This window comes from Aricia agestis, chromosome 16 (assembly GCF_905147365.1).
Source record: "Aricia agestis chromosome 16, ilAriAges1.1, whole genome shotgun sequence".
Classification (NCBI taxonomy): domain Eukaryota; kingdom Metazoa; phylum Arthropoda; class Insecta; order Lepidoptera; family Lycaenidae; genus Aricia; species Aricia agestis.
The window spans coordinates 9,141,123-9,164,295 of record NC_056421.1 but is presented as its reverse complement, the minus strand read 5'-3'; the positions used below and the strand labels follow the sequence as shown (position 1 = coordinate 9,164,295).

Below are 23,173 nucleotides of genomic sequence, written 5' to 3'. Positions count from 1 at the left end.
CCCTATGGGAGGAAAATTTCCCTCGGTAGGACGATAATCGTCCTAAAAGGGAAAATTGTCTTTTCCCTTTGTTACTTTGCATGATATACCTTTCATCTTTTTAACTTAATTCCTAGATAAACTTTATGTATATTGTATATCCATACTATAAGTGAAAATATTATAAAAAAAGAAGTGTGTTTGTTTGTCTGTCTATCTCTCTGTCTGTTTCCTCTTCTCGCTTAAGGGGGCGACTAACCCTAAAGTGTCAATTTTATAATTCATTTTTATACTTAAAAATAAGCCCCGAATTGTTTCATTTTCTAAAATTAGATACTACATTATATTTCCGAGAATTCGATCTGAGCAAAAACACGATGTCTTAAAATTTTCTCGATAGAAAAAAATCACAAAGATGCAACTAATTTTCACGAATTTTTCATTTATTGCCATAACCGTGCATTGAACTAAACTGTTCATATTTTAACACATTGTGTAAAATTCTATCATTGAGAGATCGACCTAGCGGACTTTTTAAATGTTGTATATTTATATACCTAGTTATTGAGAAAAAACTCATTTGGCGATGAATCCGCGTCGTCCTTTTTCACCTGGCATATGAAAGACGGGCGTGAGTGTGAAGAGAGAAGGACGATGTTTGATTTTTTGGGTTAGTCACCCTCTTAAACCACAGAACTAATTTTAATGTTTGTTATGAAGATACTTAAGTCAAGGAAAATGACATAATATTATGATACTTTCTATCGCGGAAAAATCTTACTAAAAGAGTTATCTAGTTATCATAATGGAAAAATACTAAACAGCTTGACACATTATCTCTAGACAGAGAGTCATCAGTAATGTCTATTTTTATTGAGGTCTATGTTTATTGAGTTAATTAATGTAGAGATCTAATATTATATAATAATACCATATTATTATGTCTAAAATTAACAATATCAAATTGTAAAATATGAATTAAATTATGTAATCAAAACATCGTATAATGCGTTAACAATAATACTGTTATGTTGGCAAATACTTTGAATATAATGTGTAGACTGATATCACAGTATAAGTGATGTATTCAGTAGACCATATTTATACTGCATCACAGAATACATAATTATCAGTACCCACAAGTAACTGCAGTTTGAAAAGTAGAGTTATGCAGTATCACTTCTGGTAAGCGTTAGCGTTTTTTTTTTTTTTTTAATGAAATAAAGGGGGCAAACGAGCAAACGGGTCACCTGATGGAAAGCAACTTCCGTCGCCCATGGACACTCGCAGCATCAGAAGAGCTGCAAGTGCGTTGCCGGCCTTTTAAGAGGGTAGGGTAATAGGGGAGGGTAAGGAAGGAAAGGGAAGGGAATATGGGAGGGTAGAGAAGGGAAGGGAATAGGGGAGGGTAGGGAAGGGAATAGGGGAGGGTAGAGAAGGGAATAGGGGAGGGTAGGGAAGGGAATAGGGGAGGGTAGGGAAGGGAATAGGGTAGGGGATTGGGCCTCCGGTAAACTCACTCACTCGGCGAAACACAGCGCAAGTGCTGTTTCACGCCGGTTTTCTGTGAGAACGTGGTATTTCTCCGGTCGAGCCGGCCCATTCGTGCCGAAGCATGGCTATCCCACGTATAAAAGCGTTATCCTACTGTACATGTATATATTATTGTTTATATTCAATTACTGACATTCGTCGTTAAATCGGAAGATTATCCACTGTTTGTCATTTGTGTATAGATACACATTACACAGTGTATAATAATATAATTAAATGTATAGCCCAGTAAGCTCAGATCAATTAACTGAAATGCACACAACAATATCACTTACATTATGACATAGGCTTTGCGGATCTCAATTATTTAGATACTGGATGGAAATGTCACATAATTACATTAATTAACTAGTATTAATAATTAATGTATGTAATACGTTTTTTTTTTAAATTAAATAAGGGGGCAAACGAGCAAACGGGTCACCTGATGGTAAGCAACTACCGCCGCCCATGGACACTCGCAACATCAGAAGAACTGCAGGTGCGTTGCCGGCCTTTTAAGAGGGAATACGCTCTTTTCGTGAAGGTTTGCAGGTACGTATCTAGATATTATACTTAACTGAATATTAATATTCGCAAATTGCCGAATTTTGTCCCGCGTAGCAGTCATTGGCCCCCGGTCAAATAACTTGTCATAATATTAGCCCGGGCGCGCACTAGTGGCCAAGCCGCAACGGCCAGGCTGTGACGGCCATCGAAAGTATGATGTGGCCGCAGGTCGCGTTGCGGCCAGGTGGCGTCGTCTATGGCAGTTTCATACTAAGGTCATATCTCGATGGCCGCAGCGGCCTGGCCGCTAGTGCGCGCCCGGGCTTATTTCATCGTTTTTTATTGATGAAATGAAGTGACACACGTTTCTAGTCAAAGGCCGGGCGCGCACTAGCGGCCAAGCCACTGCGGCCTGACCGCTAGTGCGCGCCCGGGCTAAGGGCGATATCGCCCTTAGACATAATATTCTCATACATACTGAGTATCAAGTATATCACTGCGAACTCATAAATAGTTCGATATTATCATACTAAGAGTTACCAAGAGGTTTTCCGATCATTCTATTCTGTGTCTATACACATAATATTATGTATTTAAAGAGTTAATTATTTTTCTTAAATTAACAGAATACAGTGTGAGCATCTTTCCGTCTCTTCGGTATTCAGTCTAGTCGCAGAAACTGCTGAGGATACTTTGACTCTTTAAAAAGGAAAGACATTGCATTGACCAAAAGTCAAATTCTCTTAAGTCCTGATTTGAGAAATTAAGATACCGCACGATCGTGTGCAGTAGTCAGGTATAATATCTTAAATAAGCCAAAACGCACTAAGAAATAAGATCGATCATCAGTTTCACTTCCCGACTGTGTTTGGAGCAGCGAAAAGCCTCCTTACACGTTATTCAAACATACTTAATGCTTCATATTTCGCATTAAAGGATAACATCCATTATCTTCAAGATGCTCTGGGATTACTCAGTGATTACAGTAGGTACTTCAAAATGGCGCAGGGAGCCTTAATCGCTAGGGTGCTTCTTAATGTCGTCGTTACAGGGAAATATTAATTTTTATATCGTCCTAAGTATGCCTACGATGCCTGCCTACTAATAATACTTTAAAAGGCATAGAATGAATAAAGGAAGTACCAGTATTTGATATCCGCAACTTTGTTGGCGTATAAATTAATTTATCACGTGGCAACTAATTTTTTTTTTTGTAACAATAACTATATTATTCAGGGTTCCCTAGAATGATTTTTTATTACTATAATCTTCTTCTTCCAGTGCCTCTCCAATTACTGAAGGTTGACAGTCATGCTCCGAAACTTTTACTTGTCCAAAGCGAGTCTGAAAAGTTCTTCAACAGACTTTATCCCTGTCCATTCTCGGATATTCCTCAGCCAAGATATTATTTTGCGTCTCCCTGGTTTTCGTTTCCCGACAATCTTTCCCATCATTATGGTTTGAAGAAGCTTGTACTGTTTGTTCCTGAAGATATAGCCCGGATACGCGACTTTTCTTTGCTTGATGGTACGAACAAGTTCCACTTTTTACTGACTTCCAAAAAGGAGGAGGTTATTTACGCATACGTTTGAGTACTTCTGCGTTTGTAACATTGTCTATTACTATAATAGAACAATCCATATTATATTTTTAAGACTATAAAATCAAACTATTAAATCCTTTTTATCTCTGTTAGTAGCTACTAATTTCAAACAACATGTTTATTTTCCGCAAATAAAAATGTTGTTCATCTTATCAAAATGAAGCTTTTCACTATCAAGCAAACTCACAAAAAGTTTGCTTGATAGTGATAAAAAAATTGGTTCTAGGGAAGTGAAGAAGTAAGAACCCTGACTATATCCTTCCCTACAACAGCTCAAATTATTTCTATTTCAAATTTTAAGAAAATAGGTTTAGCTGTTTAAGCGAGAAAAACTGAAAAGGTAACAGGCGGCACAATAGTATTAGTTTGCATTAAAGATACCTATGACCAAATATATTAGCTTTTCAAGAAAAATAAAATATTTTAGCTGAAACCAGTATTCAGAGTACTCCTTTCAGCTAAAATATTTGGATGAATCGTGGATCAATCCAATGATATAAATGATAGATCAGTCTATATTGAAACTAATTGATCGAGCGTTGAAGCTATTACGAGCTAATGGGACAGTTTAGTCGGAAGCCATCAATCATCATTGACACCATAGAGTAAACACCACAGACTCAGTAATAAGTAGATGTGTCAGAAACTAATATTGTACATAGAGGTTGGTTTAAAGTTGAAGGAACATAACTTGATAGTTATTTAGTCAATGCACAGCCTAATTAGGGTGTGCATTGTTTAGAACCTTTTTACTGAAGGTCGGACTGGTTCTAAATATTAAAAATAAAGGACATTGACGTTTCGCCCAGTTGATTTGTACTGTCATCTTTTTTAAGAAATTATTCATAATATAAGCTCCTTGATGTAAACGTTTTCAATATATCCAGTTGAATTTAAGATGGTCTAGTTATTTGGCCCCAATACAACAAGCGGATTCTAAACATGCATTGACTAGACTACTAGAGTATACAACATCCGTGAGGCTATATATACATATAAGCAAGCTCTATATAAATCAACAAAATAATCATTCAAACTTATGTCAGACGCGCTGTGATTGACAATATCTAATCAGTCTATATTTATATAATCATCAAGACAATTTAATGAAAGTTAATTATTAAAATTAACAATTTAATTATTATAATTAAAGCAAATTTTACAAAAAAAGTTATATAGACAGTGGTACAAAAGCTCTTGGCTTGAAACACTTACGCATAAGAAGCCACTTACTTCAGCCGCATCGCTTTGTGTCGTACACTGTTATGCTACTTTCCTTTGTTTCTTTAAGGTAGAGTGAAACTCTTTAATTGTTTTTTTTTTTCCTTACACGACCTTAGATGAATATTTTTGCTCACACTTAACAATTTCAAAAATTGCAAATGAAAAACCAGTAACATGTCTACTAGCTTCTTCGGTCTGTGACTCGTAATATAAATATTAAGCCATATCTATTACCAGAATCATTAAATCCATCAGCAATTTACCCAATCTTTGGTTAATAAGAACATCACTTTTTGTATGTATGTTTGCGAAATAAAAGTACCTAAATGCATAAGCGACGCGTATTTCACGGCGCATAATATGATATTTCTAGCTCCTACTGTCTTATTGAGATAAGTGACCCTGATGGGTCACTTTACTTTTGACCCTTATTCTAGTTTAGCATTTTTACACCAAACCACCTAGGTACACGAAAAAAGTACACAACGCTAAAGAAGATTTTCACTTAAAAATCATTTCATATATTTGCTACGTAAAACAGCTGCCAATTCTCCGATTTTTTTGAATATTTTGTTTTCAAGTATCTCGCCAACCACAGCATCAATTAACAATCCTAAAAAGCGTGATCAATCTTAAGATATCGTCTAATCATGATTAAGCAGGCTCCGTCCACTCCCCCTTTCTTTTTCTTCGTAACAAGAAGCAATTTATTAAAGTAGGGAAAACGCGTTGCATGCTCATTGCCCTCCTAACAAGATCAACAAAAGAAAAGGGTATTGTATAAAAAATCATCCCATTACAGGACAAAGGATGAAGGGTAAAATACATTTATTGCACACAGTCATAATATTAAAGTAAATTACTCGTTTCATTGCTGCATTAAACTAAATTAGTTTCTGCGTTTCCCATTTTTAAAAAGGTTAAAAATGAAAATTCTGTAAGATTGATGTGTTTTTTTTAATTAAATTCTATACAAATATATTTAATAAAAATATTACAAGCTTTATAGCCACACATTGATTAAGATCTGAGTAACTAAATTGGGATAAAATGTTATGTTATATACCAATCCTCATAATAAAATATATCGCAGCATATAACTACCAAAGTCCCGATGTCTTTATCTGTCAAGTGACGTTTCTAAAGACACTCATGCCTGTTTTCACCAACGGTCTCCTAACGCTAAGTGTTCCCTAGCGATCTTTGCGGGTCAAATATCTCTTAAAACAAACACATTTATAAAAAAAACTAATGTTTTGCAAAAGTTCTTACGCCCTAAGGACGAACGTGACACACAAAAATTCGTGAAATCTTGAAGGATATGTACCCTTAATGGCCGCTAGGGGACCACTTAGCGTTAGGAGGCGGTTGGTGAAAATAGGCATCAGACTTTTATAGTTATTCGCTATGTAAAAAATGTTATATTATGTAAAGGTGACTTTCCGACCCTCGGGACAAGCGACCACGACTGCCAAAAATTCAGATAAAAATATGCTACTCTATGAGCTATCAACCAATAAGTTTCGCTCGAGGTCCATATTAGGAAATGAAATGACCTTCGCGGTCCACACTATAAAAAAAAATTATGAAACAAAGGTACCGTAATACCGGAATTTACAAAGGTATTTATTAACAATGAGAAAAGTGTCAATTTTTATAGCGAATTATCTCTCTGATGTTTGGAGCGAAATTGGTGCAAGCTATTGATAGAATCATCCTGGAGATGATCATCGAGACCGAAATTTATTTTAAACAAGGTTCATGTCCGAAAATACTTGGTCCGCACACAATGGGTCGGCGGTCCGGATGCGAACCGCGGTCCGCCATTTGGTGACCCCTGAGCTGTAAAGGCTACAGTTTTTATTCAGCTTTTTACAACGCCATTACAAAGCAGCGACGATATGGGTCGCTTGACTAGGTCTATTATAGAAAATGAACGTTACGAATTTGGCTATATATATAGCCAAGTTCTTATCGTAGCATTTTACACTTACTGCGAGGATTAATTATTATACCTCGATCGTGGGAATCGCAAACACTCTTTCAAATCGGTTTTCAATTATAATTGTTATGCGACCAACGACAGCCGGGTGCCGCTTGGGGATTGATGGATAAATAAATTAGTTACCTTAACAGGTTAATGTTAAGTCAACTGACTTAACATTAACTTGTTGTGTGTATGTATAATGTTCGCAAGGGTTACCTACTATTTGTAAACACTAAAGCACAGTTTTCTTTTCACCCAACAAAGAAGCACCGCTTAGGAAGACTTTACAACAAATGGTACACGCTGTTAAAGACAAAGTACTCCGAGTTTTGTAATTTTGGAGCTCTATGGACTTAATTGGAGAACAGACGAATAGCCTGTCCTTCAAGAGATTTGTTTAAAGTGGAAGTTAAGAAAAATAGTCATGAGAATATTAACTGATATTTTCTTAAGATGTTTGTTTTGCACAGATAAAACAACTTTCCCAGATTTTCAACCCTTAACCGTTTTACCATTGAAGGATAAATTAACGTCACAGAATAATATTATATAATTCAATGTAGCTTAAGTTTTTGTTGAGATTTGTATCCATAACTTAACAATAATTAGGTATTAGCAGTATTTAGGTATTAGTTTACAAATATAATAATATATTGTATAAGATACGATAGGGTCATTATATAGGTACGTATGCATAAAAGCCTTTAAATAAAAATATATAAAGTTGAATAAACAAAATTTGTGGTAAACTTAAAAAAAAATCTATTGGGTAAGTACATAAACTACTTAGGTTTTTTTGGAAACTGTGGACTTAATTAATATTGAATGTAATGTTACATATTAGTTTCGAAAATACTTTATAAAGTAACTATAATTTCAAATGTTACTTAATTTATTCCTTAATGTAATAATTTAAGCCATCTTCATTCTTCAAGGTAACCATAAAATGTCGTATTTACGCTCTTACCATGGCCTTTATAAAGATGAAACCACATGAAAAGTATAATTAACTACATCATCAAATTTTAATGCTAGACATCCTTGAATTTATTTATAAACAAACCAATTGAATTACGTAATAAAATACTTACTTTAACTATCATTAAAACTTGTTTAGTCTAAAGTTATAAAGAAAATAATAATTATAATATTAAGACACTCAGACAGTAATTGCCTGCAACTTCTTTAGGGCAGAATATTTTTTTGGCACGGGAACCATACATTTTTCAGCGATAATATCCCATCCAGATTAAATCCATGACGTCTGGCAAAGGCTTACCTTTATCCTTATCCCAGCCTATCAGTTAACTATAATAATAATAGCTCCCACACCGGTTTCGGTGACGGTGGCCGGTTTTATTGAAACCAGGCCAGCTACGCAGCAGTAATTTTATAGTGCCCAAGTGGGTGGGTAGTAAAAAAGAGCCACTCTCTATTCCTTTACTCTCATAACCCAGTGGGATGGAAGACCGATACGACTGGTGAGAGATCAGGCGCAGGACCGACTTTTCACATGCTCATCCGAAGCATGGATCATCTTACTTGTCAGACAATTAGGTGATCAGCCTACATTGTCCTAACCAAACTTGGAAATAACATGTTTCCAACGCGGGAATCGAACCTACGCCGAGCCAGAGCCGCGCTCTGTACCACTAGACCACGGAGGCGTCGTCAGTAAACTATAATAATATGATGATTATGATGACGAGGATGATGATGACAACATAACATGCAGTGTTTATTCAGCATGAACATGGCGTTCAAACCGGAATTAGTATCAGTTTCAGCCTGAAATTGTCACGTCCATAAAACGCAATATGTACGCATTAACGCAATACCATAACTATTTAGTAATTTGTGGCAATACGCATTAGAATTAATCGCTAATACTGATTAATATAATATTATTATCCATACTTTTTTATTTTATTTCATCTTTTTTGAACTTGGGTTGGTTATAGTGCAGAATAATTCCTATCAACATGATCATATCCCAATGAATACCATCTATGAGTGTCCTCTTGGATGAGGCCGTCAATATGAGTCCAAACATGAAACCTCCCCTTTGAGTTCAAATAGAGCTCGGCTCCTATAGAATCCAGGTGATTCTGCAGCAGCAGCATGCAAAAATTTACTGTTTATCTACGTCTTATTAGTTATCGCAATTAAAATGAGCCCAAAAATGAAACCATTGCTCTAAGTTGGTGAGGAGTTGGGTATGGGTACAGGTGATACTGCAGCACCAGGTCAACTTTCCATTAATGTGTTACATATATTCATAAATGTCACGAACTAGAATACAAAATATAAAGCCCACCAAACGACTGCAAGTTGCTAATCGGCCCTTCACGAACCAGATGAACGACGATTTTCCAGCACTGAGCTGATGATGATGAACTTTAGCTAAGAACACTCTCGATCATGTCAGCTTTCAAACAAAAAAAACAAGCCAAAATCGGTTCACCCGTTTGGATATTGCTACGATGCCACCGACAGATACACACAAAGACAGCCAGACAGACACGTCAAAATTATAACACCCCTCTGTTTTGTCGGGGGTTAAAAACCATCACCATCACCTCGTATATATAAAACCTCCTAAAACCTCTATAATCTTTGTATAATCTATAAAATTTGTACCTAAATTTACCCTAAGTACTTATGCCAAACTATTTAATTAAAGCACCTTCACATATTTTTGCCTCACAACTTTCAGGCGACCCTAGTATGTAAACGTACCTTTATTGCTTTACGCCATCGTAAAGAAGCCACAAAACTTAGAGTTTCGCATAAGAACAGAAGACTTTATGCAATTAAAACTAGTGGTCCGGACAATAAAGAGAATTTTAACGAGTACGCTCTGTTATGAAATCCTTTGTCATTAAGATTGACATTCTATGGAGTTAAACAGAAGAGCGTATTAAACAACACTAAAAATAAGCGTGATGTTGCAGTATCCGAACGGCCGCCAGTCCGCCTTGTGGTCGGCATACATGACGCACGAATCAATTCCACATTTGAATTTGAAAAAGGCGGGAGTTGAAGTGTTTTTTTTTTTCAAGTTTTGAAAATGGAGTTTAAGGTTTTGTTTTTATGCTTGATTTTGCAGCACGGTACGTAGTCTTTTGTTTTATTTTTATTATTTTTATGGTTATAATTTTGACACTACAATTTTATTACTTAGTTATTTTTTTGCATCACAAAAACCTCATCAACATAATATTATTATTCAAATTTAAATGTCATTGACATTGACTGTATTGCATATTTAAATAATTCAACTTTTACTTCTTGACAATAAACGTAAGTTTACCTGACGATCATAGGTCATGGGTTGTTGATGATGATGCTAATTTAATTTAAAAAATACTAGGCCACAAATACAGCCTGCGTTCTTAATACATCTGACACAAACTCGGGCGATATGGCCTCTTTATTGCAGCAATAATGGTAATGTTTTTCCTTTCTTAAAAAAATCTACTCGACGATTAAACTAGACTTGTCCACGCCAAGCGGTCTTCGAAAAAAGGAGTTTTCAAAACGATAAGTATCTGAGGTTCAAGTTTCCTGGGTCTTTGATGTAAATTAAAAATTTCGTGTGTAATATATAGATTCAAATAAAATAATCGTAGATGGGTGTTCAATTTTCTAAATCTCGATTCGAAATTGCGGGCAACAGCTAGTAGAGAATATTTTCGTCATTCACTCATTTGTTCTGTACAAAGTTTCCCAACTGCTTTATAATTCGTATACTTAAGTAATTTAATTATATTATTTATAAACGATTTTACAAATACATTGATGATACAATTTTATTTATTAGGATCTTCAGTAACGGACCAGTTCTATACTGGAATGTTACTGACGATGCGCAGGGGCATATTGCAAAAATAATATTAAAGAGCTGGCTTTAACCTAAAACCTAGTTATACAGTATTCCATAATAATATTGAACTTTTTTGTTAAAAATAGCCGATTAGAATATTATTATTATAATAATCGTCAACCCTAACGCTAGAAATCTAAAACCTTTTAGTGGTTTTTGCCTAAAGAAGTAAGAACTATTCTTTTAATGGTTATAATAATATTTTTCTCTCTACTTTCTGTTAAGTATATAAGTTACAACTTATAATAAAACTTTGGGCAGTATTTTTCAGCGACCTTTTTATACTCTTATTTAAGTAAGTAAATATATAGTTTATTTGTTTGAAATTTTGTAAAAAAAAAACACTTGTTTTATAACAAATCAACTTTTCTCTGCAGAAGAGTTTTTAGTTTACCATCCTTATTTTACTATGAATATTCAATAACGATAAAGCCAATTAGAATTTGTTGGCTAACAATAATGAGTTTTTACTTTTTATAATTTGATAGTTCACTCAATAAATTATTTAAATTAATGTTTTACATACTTTAAATGACTTATGAGTTATGACCTTGGTAGATGCAATGTGAGAATTATATCTATGTGTATTTTATGTATTAGGTAGTAGTAGTACAGTATAGAAATAAGAACAGTAAATCATCTCTATACAACTCACTGCAGTACCATGTACGCCAGTATTATAGTACTCTGTGGCAGTACTGCCACAGCCGTGGTTCGCTCTACATTCGCCTACGCATGGAGCATAAAAACAATAATAATATTATGTTTTATCGTTTAGTAAAAACTTTTTCTGCCGCAATCAGAAACGAACATTAATTATTATTAAACTGTAATTAAATAAAGATTTTGACATAAGCCCCGTACATTATCTGTCAAAGTCTTCATTAATCATCATTAAATGTCTCTGAGTGCCGTACCATCCGTGCCATTTAAGAATTTTACAAAAAACCTTGAAAGATAAAGATGCTAATTTGCTCCTTTTTTTAAAGTTATTCCAAGTTGCAAAATTTTAGGCTGCGACCGCCGACCTGAATATGCCAGAGCACGCACACATATTATACAAACGGTGCAATTGTATGAAAATGATCTACTGTTGTATACTATGGTATAATAACCTGCAGGTATCGCGGTTAGCTGCCGTGAAGGGTGACGAAGGTGAAAAGTCTCTTATGTTACACTTCCCTCTTCCTCGTGCATCTGCGTTACGTCATAGCCCTTCGTCACGTGATATGTGTGACACTTGCCTTCCCTTGAATTATGGCAAAAATATTAAGGGCCTGTTTCACCACTTTCGGATAAGGTGCCAGATAGGCTTATTTGACAGATTCTCCATACTCTATCTGTCAAGTTAAGTGGTCGATAGCCTTATCAGGAAGTTGTGAAACAGGCCCTATGTGTTTTAAGGGCCTGTTTCACCATTTTCTGATAAAGTGCCTAATGGGCTATTCACAACTTTTTTGACAGATTCTCCATACTTAATCTGTCAAGTTAATTGGTGGATAGCCTTGTCAGGAAGTGGTAAAACAGGCCCTAAATGTTCAGAAAGTAGGTATCTGGTTAAATTATTCAGAAGTAAGATCAAGCATCTGTGGGAATTTTGACTGAATTCGACTCGGAGGTCCTGATTTTTATTTCCGAGGTGGAAAGAACAAAAATTGGTAAAAATTGGTAGGACATTGCAGGCTGAAAACATGATTGTCTGACTTTTGATTGCTATCAATGCGTCGAATGAGTATGGAAAAAGGCGGTCCTGCGTGACATCTCTGATAGGCCATAGAGTTAAGAGAGTATGGAAAAGATTGAGTATCCCTGTGGACTGTGCTTACCCTTGAGCAATATCCACAAACCTGGCTTCAATGAAACTGACCACCGAAACCGATGTGGGATTATAAAATAGAAACTAGACCGGAATTTACCTACTATAGTCACTACTCAGTATATTAATATTCAAGGGCGTATTCCCAGCGGCTCCCGTTATTAAAAGGAGCGAAACAAAATGGCGGCGGTCACTAGCTCGTTGAGCTCATTAAGGAGTGACGCTACCAATTTCTAAAATATGTCGCTCGGTGTTGAAACTATTATAACACGGGATATACACTATCAGCATCAACAATCCATAGGCAGAAGGTACTACGACGTTTAGTCAGGTTGTAGGCAATGTTAGCCGTGAAATCGTGAGTCGAGATCACCTGGATAAAACCCGTATAAATTACAAAGGTCCGTCAAAAGTTTATCAACCAATTTTTCAGATAGTACGACAAAACCTCTCGATCAGTCTCAATAGTTTCCATTTACAATGTGTAAGCCTCAATATATATTTTTAAAACAATCAAATCGCAACGACTAAGGACAGTCATCAAATCATATAAGTACAGCTGATTATTTTCAACGTTTGAATTCATGCCTAGTCAAGCACCAACTTTGTCTACAGTACGCTATTATTATCTAAGACAAAGTTATACAGATTAGCCTCAAAAAAGTAGGTAAGTAGGTAGTCCAAATCTATTGACACTTTTAAAAAAAGACTCAAACAATATTACTTAGATTTACTTAGCTGCTAACTCTTAAAACCCTTACGATTTCTCCTCTTCTTCGATTTATATATATATATATATATAAATATATATATATATATATATATATATATATATATAAATATATATTATATATATATATATATATATATATATATATATATATATATATATATATATATATATATATATATATATATATATATATATATATATATATATATATATATATATATTATATATGTATTTATTTTATTCGGCATAAAAATGGCGGCGGTCACTAGCTCGTTGAGCTCATTAAGGAGTGACGCTACCAATTTCTAAAATATGTCGCTCGGTGTTGAAACTATTATAACACGGGATATACACTATCAGCATCAACAATCCATAGGCAGAAGGTACTACGACGTTTAGTCAGGTTGTAGGCAATGTTAGCCGTGAAATCGTGAGTCGAGATCACCTGGATAAAACCCGTATAAATTACAAAGGTCCGTCAAAAGTTTATCAACCAATTTTTCAGATAGTACGACAAAACCTCTCGATCAGTCTCAATAGTTTCCATTTACAATGTGTAAGCCTCAATATATATTTTTAAAACAATCAAATCGCAACGACTAAGGACAGTCATCAAATCATATAAGTACAGCTGATTATTTTCAACGTTTGAATTCATGCCTAGTCAAGCACCAACTTTGTCTACAGTACGCTATTATTATCTAAGACAAAGTTATACAGATTAGCCTCAAAAAAGTAGGTAAGTAGGTAGTCCAAATCTATTGACACTTTTAAAAAAAGACTCAAACAATATTACTTAGATTTACTTAGCTGCTAACTCTTAAAACCCTTACGATTTCTCCTCTTCTTCGATTTATATATATATATATATAAATATATATATATATATATATATATATATAAATATATATTATATATATATATATATATATATATATATATATATATATATATATATATATATATATATATATATATATATATATATATATATATATATATATATATATATATATATATATATATATATATATTATATATGTATTTATTTTATTCGGCATAAAGTATAAGTAAGTATCTAATAAATTTATTTGTGTATTATATTTATTTATTTATATTATTCTATTAGTATCTTATCTTATTATTTTTTTTTATTTTAAATATTTTTAGTTATATTTTATGGTTGCCTTGTAGAGACTGCTTCCAGCAGTAAGGCCGCCAATTCAAACTATTTCTGTTTTTGTAACTTGTGTAAACTGATCTGTTTTGTTTGTTTCAATAAAGAGTTTTTTATTTATTTATTTATTTATACATTAAAATTTTCACGGTCACGTTAGTAGGTAAATAAAACTTCAATAAATTCATATTAAAGAGTAAAAGTTTCAGTAGGACTAACAAATCAAGTCATCTTTTGTTGCCGACATCAAGAAAAGACAGCTAGTTGAAAAGCCAAGACGGTACTTAAATGAAATATTTAGGTCGGCGAAGATAACGGCGAAATAATAAAAGCTCATGAGTGCTAATTGAGAGCACAGTTAATAGAATTGCGACTTCAGGCCTACCGCTGTGATACAATCCTTTCAGGGCATAACAAAACAGAGTAATAATACTTTTGTGTGTTTTTTTAAATGAAATAATGGGGCAAACGAGCAAATGCGTCAGCTCATGGAAAGCAACTTCCGTCGCCCATGGACACTCGCAGCATCAGAAGAGCTGCAAGTGCGTTGCTGGCCTTTTTAGAGTAATAGGGTAGGGGAGGGTAGGGTTGGGAAGGGAAGGGAATAGAGTAGGGTAAGCAAGGGAATAGGATAGGGGATTGGGCCTCCGGTAAACTCACTCAGTCGGCGAAACACAGCGCAAGCGTTGTTTCACGCTGGTTTTTGTGAGCCCGTGGTATTTCTCCGGTCGAGCCGGCCCATTCGTGCTGAAGGATGGTTCTCCCACGTGTTATAATATGTGTTTTTTGTAAGAGAGATCACAGTGAAAGTAGCAGCGCTGAATGAGTAACATATTAGGGCACTTGCCCATCCAAATCACAAAAAAATTGCTCTTTCAGCGCTACTACTTTTACAGAGAACTCTTTAATATAAGGGACAAATACACACCCTAAAGTATTATTACTTAGTTTTGTTACACCTTCATACTGAATACTGTACTACAAACCAAAGTTACGAGGTAAATTAAAGTTTTCCTGATTTCTTTCTCTTTACTCAGCAGATGTTGATGCAGATGGCATCAACATCTGCTGCATAACATATCAAAAGACCGACTGTACGTCTGTACATTTTCATCACCTTAAAAGTTATCTCCATTTTATATCTATGCATTTTAGACACATTTTATTTTTTTACCTGTGCATGTTTAGATTTCTCGTTTCATTGACCTTTTAGATCCTTCTTATTATTTATTGATTTCTAACATTCCTGTTGAAGTTATCGGACGCATTAATTGGCCCCTTTCCAAATTCGATTAGCTTACGTTGTAAGGAATTGGATTGTAGTCGAAATCCCTTGTGTTTTAAAGCTTGTGAAATCAGTCTAGACTCTAGACGCATTGGCTCCTACTGAATTAAACAAATCAGTATTTAATCAAAATACATTGGCAGTTAGCCCCAATTTAACAACGAGAAAATAAAGTGTAATGACCTTTGAAAATCTAAGCAAAAATATTCATAGTCCAAACAATTTACATACATAATTTATTTCCTTTTTCATGAGAAAATGTATTCTCTTAAACACAGAAAGAAAACTGTAACGACGTCGGAAAGTTTGTACAAGTTTTAATATTTACAGTAACTTACCTTACCACTGAGAAAAGATTTTGCTAAGGGTCAAGTGACATTGCAATTTGCAGCATCACGAGGTGTTACGATGTTTTTTAAATAAGCCATTAACGTTTGGAACAGATAACCCAACACCACGTAACAAGTCTGTCAATCTTCTTATAAAGTAAATAAAGTTTAATTTTAAATTGCTAATTTAGAATTAAATACATCGCATTGCATCGACGCTTCTCTTTGCAATATGCACTGACCCTAACCGCCTCGCCACTGAGAAAAGATTTTGCTAAGCGTTCTATGTTGTAATAACATTTCAGTAATTTCTCCAAGATTTATCCTGCGATGTTATTTGAGATGTTCTTTTTAATTAGCTCCTTGAAATTTTTACTCGGTCTTAAAAACCCCTAGAAAACTTTATTTAAGCCCGGTTCTCTGTGGGATCGTTGTTTCTTTGACGGAAATAAAGTCGGTTTTTGAAATTACTAAACTAGCGGTTTCCTGTGACGGTCCGCTTAGTAAAAATCTGCGTGGGCGCCGTTATTGTCTTAATAAAAGAAGTTGAGATTTTAAGACGGAATATTTTGAAACTACTCTGCAGATTGTCGGTTTTTTGAATATTTGATATTTCTTTTGTCGTTTGGGGCAGTCCCTTCTCACTCGTCATCAGGTATTTCGTAGTTTTGAACTGACGAAGAATTTTTGATAACTTCCACCTGCCACCAGGCGAACTCTATATCAATCAGGTCCAAAAATCCTTATTGTAAACAATGAAAAAATAATTTATTCATTGTTTTTGCTGTTTTAATATTTTATCGTGTCTACGTGTCTACACGATTTTACTTCCAAAATCTACGTTACAACGTTATTTGTGAGGTACTTAAGCAACTTTGAGTAGAATAAAATGATAATTTGGCATCTTCTGTAATTACGTATTTACCTTAAATGTACAACATATTATTCTAATGAGTATGATGATCAAATCCTAACATTATTGTGACACAAAACTTGTTTTGAATGATTCAGAATGAATTTATACATGTAAATCCTTACAAACCTTTGGCCTGGATACATTAATGGTTTAATAATATTACCTTCGTGGAAGGCTTATGTCCCGCACATTGCTAGGATATTACGCGCTTTGTTGTATTATACTGAACCAGAGCACCTATTATCGCTTCTTTATAGAATCACCGATCAAAATGTATGGAACTGACATGACATGAGTGGAATGTCGGCTTTATACTGTCGAACGCTTATGTCAATTCTATACATTTTTTATCGGCAACTCTATAAAGCAGTGACAAACGAAATGTCTTGGCTAGAGGTCTGATGTCCTGTTTGTATGTTCATAATAAATTGTTAGTAAAATATTGGAGAAAATAATGTTGTGAACTTTCTTTGCCTAACAAAATATTGATGCCTTTGCCCTGATAAAGTCAATCGACAAAAATTAAAAAGTTTTAGTGAAATAGTCGATATAGAAATAGTAGAAGAGTCTATCATAATTATTATTATGCATACCACTTGCTGGCTAGTGGGTATACTTGTTTAATGTTTATACCTGGCGTTTTCGGCTTACACTTTTGGTAACATCATATTGTACTATCAGAGAAGTTGATTCATAGACAGATGGCGGACCTACAAAATTTGGTCGCGTTATGTCAAACCCATCCGACAGATAACACCTAACCAATTGAATTGATGTAATCCAACCGATTGACGTAGGTCAGTCAACTACCTATAAATCGATTTCTTCGATAGTACAATAAAATGGCAAGAATTATTTCGTTTCTGTGGCTATTTTTTGTTTGTTTGGTTATTCATACTCAAATGAATCATGAACGCTTTGACTAAAATGGTAAATAGCACGGTTTTCTTTAAGCATTTACTTAAAAAACACTTAAAATGCTACTAAATAACTTAACTAAAAATTCAACGAATGTATGAAAGCTTTTTCAGTTCTCACGTAGCTGAACAATATAATATTTTATGCCGCTGTTCGCAATGGCTGTAAGCCTTAATGTCGTGCGAATTTATACTGGGTTACTGGGTCGACTATTGTTACACTGAGCAGTTTAAGGAGCAATTACACTTATCCGATTTTCATTATTTAGTTATGAAAGATTGCGTGTTATGCTCTTCGCGTTGGCTTGTCATGAACCAATCAAGCAATTAAGAGGAGTCCACACCGCCGTTTTTCCATACAAACGCTGTCCCCTGTTTCCTCCCTGGATAATGCCGGTAGAGTTATGATTTTTTTCCTGAATATCTATGGCCACTATTAGCATGTCCCTATGTTTTCTTTTTTTTTCATAATTTTATTATTAAAAAAGATAAGAACGTCCAAAAACCCAAAAAAATGGCAAGATTTTCCTCTGTGTTCAAACACCCAGAAAACTAAACTGGCTAAAATATCCAAAAAAAAAAAAACATAGGAACACAGTTCAAGCCTTGCTTTAATTTTTAATGAAAAAAGTACTTAAATCGGTTAAGTTTTGGAGAAGGAATCAGCTGACAACGAATCGAAGATTTTCTGTTCTTTTATTATAACTTTTGTCGTGTTGTCTCTATCGCACTCTGCGGTGGGAGACTTGAGATTGGTGAGACAGCAATACATTTTCAAATACCTATTTCCAATTTCTCTCGCCCCTGGTGTATCCTCTTAAGGACGTGTAGTAAAGTGTGCTCGTCAATGATTACCCATGCTGGACGTCGCTGTGCAAGATGTAGAGCAGTATTTCCCAACCTTTTGAAATAGGAACTGAAGCACACGGAATGTGATATGATCCCTCTTAATTAAATAAACACCAAAAACCAAATTATGTATGGTCCGGAGAAGTCACCGCAAACATAATATTATAGCTCGCGGACCCCCAGGGATCCGTGGATCACAGTTTGGGATACACTGATGTAGACATTGCATGGTTTACAACAATCGAGTAGGATCAAACTGGGCAATTGTTTTTTTTTAATTGCACCTCTACTTGTGCACAGTTTATGATAAACCTGCTTAATCACATTTGAACCATATCACATTCCAACTCTATCGGCCACCGCCTATTGAGAGTCAATCTACAGAAACTTTTTTGTTGTTCATTAATTATTATTAACTCCCGATGTTGTAAGGGTTGTACCGACGTCACATTATGATTAGAAACCCACATAAGTTCTAAGAAACTTTCACGAAAATAGCAATCATCGAAAAGGAATATTACGTACTAGATAGATAAAAAATCGGACAAGTGCGAGTTGGACTGGCGCACGAAGGGTTCCGTACCATTATAGTGCAAAAATAGATAAAAATGTGTGTGTGTAGTAAAAGAGTCCCGATTTTACACTTTGGGTACGGAACCCTAATAATGACGAAAATGATGATAGTTATGAATCATGATAGCGCTATAAAATCAAACAGTCAATTAAGCCATACGACTGCAACGCATATAGCTATGATGTTATTCTTGCGCTACGTTATATTATGTAGTTGAGCGCTCATTTGCTCGCTGGCAGTCGCTGTAATTAAGTCGAATACCAAATATATTTAGGTATGAGCAATTATAAAGCTAGCTTTCAACTAGCTAAAAGCCGAGCTTTGTGAGGGCTCACGTCGTCACACCTTGACTGACTGATGACACATGACACATCTACATTTAAATAAAAATTACTATGTTAAAGCACAAACCAATAGATAAAGTGTACCACAAAATGTACAAGTTGTGAGATATACTAGGGCTCGCTTCGCTCGCCCTGATTAACAAAAGTGTGTGTGTCTCGCCTAAATAGCTATGGAAATAGTTGCTCTAATCTTGCTGCCCGAAAAAGGCTATGTCCTTTCCCAGGCAGCTAAGATAGCTTACACCCCAGACAAATGTACAGTCCCCACGCGATAAACAAGGTTGCGAGCTGCATATTTACATACCAAATATATAATATTATGGAAAAGTTTGTATTAAAATAAATAAAATAAAAATGTTTATTTCAGACTAGGAGTCCATAAGTTGTTAGTAGATACAATAATTATTTTATTACAAACTATGTTAGTACTCAGAAATTATATAAAATGCACATGGGCGTACCCAGCTTCTGGGCCAGGGGGCGGCAAATTACCCAGGTTCTGGTGCCGGGGGGGGTGGGGGCAAAATCAGATTTTTCATAAGCTAGGTGTTTGTAAAGAATAAAAAATTAATAATTTTTAGTAGTAAAAATATTGTATTGCAAACAAATGGCAAAAATTCGTTTTCTTAATTATTAATTTTTATAGATAAAAGTACTAGATAATATACTTAGTAGGGACGTCAACATAAAGGGGGGGGGGGGGGGGCAGCTGCCTCCCCCCCTGCCCACCCCCCTCGGTACGCCCATGATTAAATACATTAACATTAGTTAAAACTTCAAATATCTACGTGGCCAACCAGCAGCACACGTAAACATGAATGTGCACCCAATGACACATGATTGGACACTCTACTTTTTCAATTATCAGGCTAAGAATGTAGTATTACTGTACCATAATACTATTTTGGTACAGTAAACTTTTCAAATCATGTGCAACGCAAAGAGTTTTTTCTTTCTTTCTGTCTACAAAACGGCTACATTATCTACAACAAAACAAAGTCTTTCCCCATTTTGAATTATCGCCTCGTTAGTGGAAAAGCATCGGAAAAGATGGAGGGCTTGCAATTTAATGTTATCTCTCCCAAGTGCAAGAATTAGCACATTGCAAGGGTGGTTCCCTACAAAAAAAGTCCCTACCGATTCTTTTTTATGGCTAAAACGGCGATGTATCAATGCAATCAAATAAAAGCAGTTTTTTTCTTCATAAATTATACTTTAAGTATTTTTCCATGTAATTTTGGATATTTTACGACTGCATTTAATTGTATTCTAAGAATTGATGTTAAGAAATTTTATACTTGTATAATTTATACATTCAATTGAATTTTTTGTATGTCTATCTTGGTGCATGTATGTAATTAATTTAACCTTGCAAACATTCGTATAACAAGATAAATAATTCTCGTATATTAATTTAACCCTAGAAGCCTAGTATATCTCAGGACTACACAAAGCCTTAATATACGTCTCAAACGAGTAGGTACACAATAATATATAATTCACAATTTTTATGTATTGAGCAATAGCATTATTTTGTTTTTTTTTTGGACTGAAAATGTAAATAATACAATCTAACAATAAAACAACATTTTATGAATAATTTATTACAACAATAAAAATATGTATGTGCAAAAATTGGAACAAAAAATCAGCTGAGTACCTCAAATATTAACAGAACATTATTTTTATAAATAAATTTTTGTTTTTTTTTTAAATTCTAATCAGTTATTCATAGAGCAAACATATAAACTAATTAGATTTCAAAAGACTAGGTAAGCCTTAAATCGAGCAGTCTACACACCTTGTGCTTGCTACACACAGATTTTTTAACATTTATAACAGACTAAATTGGATATTTTCCTTTTTTATAGGAATAAGTGGTGCAATATTGACGGAAAGACGAAACATACTCAGTCACATAACTATTTTTTTCTTCCCTTTGAATGTCGTCGATAATTTGGTCATTCTTAACTTCGAGCTTCGGTACCCGAATCTTCCAAAAAAGGATTATCTTCCCCGTTTAGGATTGCTAAAATATTTTGAGACTGTGACATTTTATGTCTGAAACAACGCCGAAAAAGTCATAAAAAGTACGACAAACCAGCAAAAGTAAAATCAAATAAAACTTACACAAAGCCTAAACATACTTCTCTCAGGCGCACAATCCTTCGATAAGTCAAAAATGACTGACTTATATGCTAGCTCCTGGCTTCCACTGAGTTGGCGTAAGAGCACAACACACTAGCTTCAATTATTAGAAAAAAATATACAAACGATATTCGATTTCGTGTACGCTTCGCAGACATAGATAAGGCTTCTAGGGTTAATGGCCCAAGAGCCAGCGACAACCAAATTTTCGTCATTTTACAAAAGCTGAAACTTCTCCTTTATATAACCTTTATAAAGGTAAAAACGATCAGCAGCTATGCAGTTTTGATTGCGGTTACATCAGGACCTCCTGAAGTAACCGCGATCAAAATTCTGAAGGTATAGGTCGTATAAAGTATATAGCTCATTTTTTATCTTATTTTCTTTGAAAAAACTGTAAAAATCTCGTCTTCCACAGCCGGATACATACGACAATTGCTTTCCACTGTCAGACCACCGTAAAGTCTAATACTTTAGACTTTGAGGTGGTTTTTGAGATTCCAACAGCTCTCACAAAGAAAATAAGTTACAATTAAAATTGAGCTAAATACTTTATCAAAGATTAGGTAGATCTTCAAAAGTAGTAAAGTAACCGCGATCGAAACTCCATAATATTATTATAATTTAGTGGTCGTTATTACCTCTGAAGGGGTCATATACAGGGAAACTTTCAAGTTTCAGCTTTAATAAAATGACGAAAGTCCATCGTTGGCTTTTGCTCTATAAACAAGGAACATGTGCATTACAGCACTCGAAAAGCAATGAAAATTGAAGTGAATGTAGTTTGTAACCCGACACGAATGATGTCAGAAATCTTTTCTAAGATTATGACTATGAGTTATGTCAAGAATCAGGATTAAGTTTCCTTCCGTTTTGATGTCATTCTCGTAATGAATGAACCACGAAAATGACATTTTTAGAACCTTGTAGTAGCTAGTCTAGCTACACAGCTTAGCATAGCCCATCTACATCTAAAATCACAGAAAAGGGGAATTATTATAGTACGTATTTGTTGAGAAATAATAAAGTAAAACTTGAGAGGTGTCAAGGGACACCCGAAAGGAACGAAGTTATTTCTTATGTTCAAAAAAACCTGTATAAAAATTAAAAAAAAAAAACACCATCTATTTGACGCACAGGAATACTATTAATGCCCTCTGCCCCTACCGTGCAGGCACTAATAAAAAAGTGTCGTTACAACTTTTTCAGGCTAGCCCATAGACGACGCGCGATAAGGAACTACGTTCCAAAACTAATGTTAAAGTCATCAAAACATACCACAATTTACGTGATAGTATTTTCATCATTCATCATACATTGTTATACCTGTGCATTATATGTATCACTTCAGCTGAGTAAACAA

The 23,173-nt window shown here is 34.6% G+C and overlaps 1 protein-coding gene across 2 annotated transcripts in view; it reads left to right on the top strand.

Annotated features, from left to right (window-relative positions):
* Positions 1–9,806: 9,806 nt before the first annotated feature.
* The window catches only part of LOC121734808 (fasciclin-2-like), a 36,598-nt gene continuing 23,231 nt past the window's right edge, over positions 9,807–23,173 (top strand). For both annotated transcript variants that reach the window (XM_042125426.1, XM_042125425.1), the window contains exon 1: positions 9,807–9,949. In XM_042125426.1, the coding sequence (XP_041981360.1) occupies positions 9,907–9,949 (43 nt within the window). In that variant the 5' untranslated portion in view covers positions 9,807–9,906. The remainder of the gene's footprint in view (positions 9,950–23,173) is intronic.